General features: G+C 40.0%; 1 protein-coding gene across 1 annotated transcript; it reads left to right on the top strand.

Annotated features, from left to right (window-relative positions):
* The first annotated feature begins 1762 nt into the window (after positions 1-1762).
* klf2b (Kruppel like factor 2b) lies at positions 1763-4037 on the top strand. Its single transcript, XM_055203447.2, has 3 exons — positions 1763-2105; positions 2391-3291; positions 3435-4037. Exons 1-3 carry the CDS (start codon positions 2034-2036, stop codon positions 3608-3610), a joined length of 1149 nt encoding a protein of 382 aa, XP_055059422.2. The 5' UTR covers positions 1763-2033; the 3' UTR covers positions 3611-4037.
* The last annotated feature ends 2381 nt before the right edge of the window (positions 4038-6418 follow it).

The raw sequence follows: 6418 nt of genomic DNA, 5'->3' as shown, positions 1-6418 counted from the left end.
AAGAAATATTTCAACCTGCGGTAATGCCATTGTTTTTTGTCAAATCTATTTCAATAATGTCCTACCATGGAAGTTTGGATATGGTGGTACCATGATATTGGTGCAGTTGGAGACACAAATACCATGGTTTTGCCATTTACCACACTCTAAAAATGGCTGGGTTGTTTTAAGAGATGTTGGATAAATATTGTGACAGAACACACCACTGGGTTCAAATTGACTCAATGCTGGTTAGTATAAACCATGGTGCATAACAACAACAACCCAACATTGGGTCATTTAACCCAGCATGGGGTCATTTTTAACCCAGCACATGTTCTGTCTAAAATTTACCCAATGTGTCTTAAAAACAACCCCATCAAGTCATACCCCAGTATTACCATATATTCTTTAAAACTGGACCATGAAGTACTTCTCATTAAAAAAAATTATGTTGGGAGAACTATGGTACAGTCATGCTATCAGATGGTTGGACCATGGTGTCTATGCAATTTTTCTTAAAAATTTGTCTTAAATTATTCAGTAAAAGTACCATAGTAAAACTTTTAATTGTATGGGCATTACCATGATGTAACAAACTTGCCATGTAAATAACGTGGTATATAAATATGGTAATTATTATTGCCAGTTTGTTCTCGTGTAAGAGTGTACTGATGTAAAATAAAGCAACCCGTCCAGTTCTTCCTCTGCTGTCAGTGCCTGCAATGATGGAGCTTATGCGTGTGATGTCTCGCGTCCCCGGGTCATCATTAGCGCAACTAATGGTTGGTAAACCAAAGCCAATAATTCCCACCAGCATTCCAGTCGTTTAATCCCCCCTCCATTTACACCTGAATGAGGCAAAAACTAACGCGAACATCTGAGAGCCTGGAGATCAGGTGAGACTGGCGCCTGCTGTCCGCGTTTGGACAAACCCGCTGCGCGCACACAATCATCATGATAAAGCGCCTTTGAGAGGGTGCGAATGTCTCCACGCTTTCACATTAATCGCGCTTTTACCTAAATGCAGTCTAACGGCGCATAATAGGTTTCACTGAAACCAGATAATGTATAAAAACAGTGAAACGACATCTCTACAACGTGCTTTACGCCAATCAATATAAAAAGTAATTTGGACACTTAAGATGTCTTACAATGTGATAACTTTTTGAACCATAAATACTTTTAAGCAACCAATGTATTTTTGGTTGATCAGACAGCTCCATTCAAGTTCACACAGGTGCCCTGACTGGCATGGTTTACTAAAGATAGGCAACCATAAAGTGTACTTGCCTTTGTTTTAAATGGCTCGCAATTCCAACTATTTCTGTGAATGTTGTGTTTGGAATTATGCTATTTTTCTTTGTAAACACACTGTGTATTTTGGTTAAAATTTAGTGTTGCTTTAATGTCCACCCATGTGTTTACATATAAAATGACATAAAGCCTTCTGCGCGCGTATGACTCTTGGATCACCTTCTAATCTATTGTACAGAAAACTACCATATCATCATGACGCGAGTTATTTTCGCTCAAAAATGCACCCTTATTGTGGATTTACTCGGTTGCATTGGAAAGCGTGTATATTTGGAGACATCTAAATTACGCATCAGAGACTGGAATTACACTTGGATCAATTAGAGCTTTTGTTTCAACGCCTTGGTAACAGTTTGTATATGTATTACACATGATGATAGTTGTGAAGTGCCCGCCTTCAGGGCGGCCGCACCTTCGAAAGAGGCGGGGCTACAACGTCACCGGAGTATTAAATTCACTCAAAAGGGCACAATCGGCACTGAAGCAACTTATACTTGTCTGGAGTGCGCACTGTGCTTTATATACCGACTATATTTGGGAACTCTGAGCGTTGTTTCCTTTGCTCACACAATTGGTCCAGGGACAATATTTATTAGGTAGGAGGTGCTCCTGCCTACAAGTTTGTTCATGACTCTGGAAGTTCACTCGGCGTAAACTCGAACCGACACTTGACGTCTCTCCAGCAGCAAGTGCAACACGGAGCATTCAAAAGAATAAACACTTTGACACTTGGAAAAATGGCCTTACCCGGGACCATTTTGCCTTCGATTTCAACATTCGCAAACCAGAAGGAAAAACTTTGGGAGGATGTAAGTATTGCTGCTATTTAAACAACTTTTTCCAGCTTTAAAGATCCTTTAAACATCCACCTGCGATAATGCAAAGAGTGATCAAAAAATGCAAATTGTTTTAAACATTAGCAAACAGAAGACAAAAATACATTATTGTAAAGATGTCTTAAAGTGTTAGTAAAGTTAAAAGTGTTAGTAAACTCTTATTTGTTCGTACGCATTAAACACGGAATAATTTTAGTATGGATATTGCAAAGCATAAAGCATTTTCTTTAATTCTAAAACGTTTCAATTTTTTTCCAGAGGTGGAAATGTGAGGTGGAGAAACCAACGAGTGTAAGCTGCGCTTCGCTCAACGTGGCGCAAAACATGGACATTTACCGTGCCCGCAAGGACGACGAGGATCTGAGTAACTATTTGGATCTGGAGTTTATCCTAGCCAACACAACGGGACCTCTTGAAGCAGGCGTTGAGTACATTTCGCCCGCGGAACCGTGCGCCATGTACACGGCGAGCACCGGCGCGTATCCTTCCCAGGAGCAGTGCGCACCGCCACCGCCTTACAACAACAGCCTCATGGCTGAACTTCTGAGATCCGAGGTGGACAACTCGTATGACATGAATAACAGCAACGCGATTCAAGGAAGATTTATTGTCAACTCGACGGGTTTCCCTAGACATGACTTTATTGACATTAAAATCGAGCCCCCCATGGACGGTTATGGACCTGTTATGGGCATGGTACCCCAAAGTTGCCAAAAAATCAAACAAGAGGGCAACATCTCGTGCATGATGGCTTTTGAGCAGCCCAGACTCGCAGTGTCTCCGCAGGCGAATGGGAATATGACACCTCCACTGAGTCCGGACGACCAAGGCAGCTCCGGGTGTCCGACCCAGATGCACCACACCGTGTTCTCTCAGGGTTACCATCACTCGCCGCCGGCTTACCCCCAGATGCAGCTCCCCTACACGGCGCAGCACCAGTACGGCGTGTTCGAGGACGGCATGAGTGTGCAACCTAACATGCAAAGGACTCTTTTAACACCCCCATCCTCCCCACTGGAACTAATGGAGTCTAAACCCAAACGAGGAAGACGCACCTGGCCGAGGAAGCGCACGGCGACTCACACCTGCACTTATGCTGGCTGCGGCAAGACGTATACCAAGAGTTCACATCTGAAAGCACACCACAGAACCCACACTGGTAAGATTTTCAACCACATATAACTTTTTACGCATTTTTGAAGCGTGCGCTTCAGTAAGAGTGAAACATGCAGTAGCTTTTATTTCTGCGCGTTTTAACAAACTCTGTGACTAAACGATCCTCTCTTCCCTTTGATTTATCAGGTGAAAAGCCTTACCATTGCAACTGGGAGGGGTGCGGATGGAAATTCGCCCGTTCGGATGAGCTGACACGTCATTTCCGCAAGCACACCGGCCACCGACCTTTCCAGTGCCACCTGTGCGAGCGCGCCTTCTCCAGGTCTGACCACCTGGCGCTGCATATGAAGAGACACCTGTGAGGACTGGATCCACAATCACACAACTGCCTTATTTAATGACTTTGTACATGACCAGATGACAATCCTTTGTCGATAAAGAAATATATTATTATTCTTTTGTAACAAAGTAGCTGGTACTACATAGATTACGCAGAGCTCTTTTTAAAATGCCAATCAAGAGTGAATTTTTTGTTTATTGTATTTTTGGGAGGGGGACAGTGACCTTAAGGGCTGGTCCTAAAATCTGTGTCCATGGAAACAGTATGTATGTCTAAACGTGCCTTTTTAATATCCACATACTGCCTGAAGAGTGTAATGCCTGAGACTAGCAAACCTCCGGTTTCCTGATATAATGACATGCATGTGAAGAAATGCATGATGACAATGTTTTGCTCTTGAAACTGCCTTCCTGCCATGCAAACAGAACTGTGTTCACGATTTAAAGTTTTTAATACACTCTCTCGTTGGAATTTGTATTGAAAAAAGTGGCAAATTTATTGTAATGAAGGCACACGGTCAGTGCCCTTTGTACATTAGCACAGTATACTCTCGGGCTAGATGTCCTGGGTTTTTATAAGATTGTGTACATACATTTTATATTGTAAGTACTGTATTTATTGTAAATATTAAACTAAATTTGAATATAATCACTGTTGTATGTCATGCATATGTTGAAACAGTCATTTAGAAATTACTACTTAAGTCTTTAAAGTGTGGGCTTCTTTTAATCAAGTTATAAAGTGGCCGACATTTATGGTAACAGAGAGCCTATGGCGTTCAGTTAAGTCGAGGGTGCACTTGTGCTATTCCTGAACCCCCCCAGACTCGAGTTGGGGATTATAGTTTAGGCCAAGATGCTTTCCAGCTGTGTCAGGTTGAGTCCAGCAGTCTGTGGCTTCTGACTATAAATACAAACACCACATTTACATAATTACAGAGAGAGAATTTAGATACGTCTGGACGGAGGGGCGCTTGACTCTCTGCTGAAGATCCCAGACTCCGGGGACAGAACGCAGACACGGACATCAAAGAGACTCCGATGTTTAGCCACGCTTTGATGTCGTTTCATAACATAGCATATCTAACTGAAGATAAATTCAAAATTTGGATATCTCATTGGATAGGCATTAAAAATATTTGTTTAACAGTGCCTTATTTTTGCTCTGGGGTGCAAAACATTTAAACATCTCAAAATAATATTATTACTATACGAAGCAAATATTTTTTCATATAGTACTAACATCTATTCTTTGCTCTAACTGTATTGTCAGGATTAGTAATCAATACATTTAAATGAGATATTTTATACAATATTTATTCAAAGCCTTTCATCATGAGATCCAAATGTTATTACACACAAATTCATTCAAGTGTGTACAAACCGTCAAAGGGACTCTAAACAATGCAAGGGTAAAATATTTGTTGGCAAATAGTTTCACTTGTTCCGCTTTTGTAAATAATGTGTGAAAACAGGACCGTCCTCCCGTTTACGCAAATTCTCTTCAGAATTCGAATCAGTGAGGCGAAAACTACAAATCTCATTTCACTTTTGTGTGCTGATGATAGTAACATTTACTATCTGACAGAAATACAGAAATACAAGCTTCTCCTTTTTTCCCCTCAAGGCAAAATACATAGAAAGGGCTTGTGTTTATTGTACTTACAGTGAAGTTGAAGACCTCAAATGAGGTCAGCATCTGCAAACAAACTAGTGTTACCAGTTACTAGTGTCATCTCAGATATAAATCATTTAAGTATTGTACGAATACACAAAGGCACATAACCATACTTTTCTGTATTGTGTTGGCCTGTATGCACAGTATGCATTTTCTACATGCATGCATGGGATACCCAGATGATTTATTGCTTTCGCCAAAATGTGTACACCTTTTTTGTATTAAACAAAACACACTTCATGTAATACTGCACCCCACAATGCAATGCATACATACATATTACATACACAATACCATGCACTGGGTTATTTACAACCTAGTGTTGCATTAAACTCTGACCTAACAATGGGTTAAAACAACCCAGCATACAGTAAATTAAATTACAACCCAACTGATTGGGTTTGACTACTTTTGACCCAACAGTGGGTTTAAAATAACCCAGCATTTGTATACCAATCTATACATGGCAAGAAAAATACTAAATACTAAATAATGTGCACAGATACACTACATACTGCAGATCAAGTCACTGAAAAAAATCATTCATTGAATTTAATAATTTTTTTTAAGATAAGTGGTTGCGATCAATTTATTTAAGCTACATTTAAACAAAAAAGATAAGTAAAATAAAATATAAAACTTTTGTTTAAATGTAGCTTAAATAAATTGATTGCAACCACTTATCTTAAAAAATTAGATTAAATTCAATGAATCATTTTTTTCAGTGACAGGCATAAAGTTTGCTAGTAAACAGCTAAACCTAAAACTACATCCAACTAGACAAGAATGTCTGGCAAACATCGGTTGAATGAACCGCACGTGTGGATGGTTAAAAGTAGTCGAGCGATCGAATGTAGAAAATAAACACAAGTGAGACAGATCCCCGGCTTTATATTTCGGTCACCTGAGCTGTTCTCATTTGTCCATCTTAAAATCGGCTCTTTCACCGGCCGTCGGTAAATAAAAACTCGCAAAGGAATTTCCTGTTATTCCAAATGGCACTAATTAACATACCAAAAAGCGAAATTCGTGCAGCTGTTAAATTATTTTCACACTTAGATCTCAATCTTTACAAGGACTCGCAGCGGAAAAAAAATGCAGTTTGTATGAGCGAATGGATCCAGAAAAAACAGTAATGTGCTTAAGCTCTGCT

Source organism: Misgurnus anguillicaudatus, chromosome 2 (genome assembly GCF_027580225.2).
Source record: "Misgurnus anguillicaudatus chromosome 2, ASM2758022v2, whole genome shotgun sequence".
Classification (NCBI taxonomy): Eukaryota; Metazoa; Chordata; class Actinopteri; order Cypriniformes; family Cobitidae; genus Misgurnus; species Misgurnus anguillicaudatus.
The sequence above is the reverse complement of the archived record's forward strand: the minus strand, read 5'-3'. Positions and strand labels throughout refer to the sequence as shown.

Bases quoted from the DNA above. Each gene is read 5' to 3' on its own strand.
- klf2b (XM_055203447.2), top strand. From the start codon at position 2,034: ATGGCCTTACCCGGGACCATTTTGCCTTCGATTTCAACATTCGCAAAC. The intron at 2,106-2,390 runs GTAAGTATTGCT...ATTTTTTTCCAG, and splicing joins AGGAAAAACTTTGGGAGGAT to AGGTGGAAATGTGAGGTGGA. The intron at 3,292-3,434 runs GTAAGATTTTCA...TTGATTTATCAG, and splicing joins ACACCACAGAACCCACACTG to GTGAAAAGCCTTACCATTGC.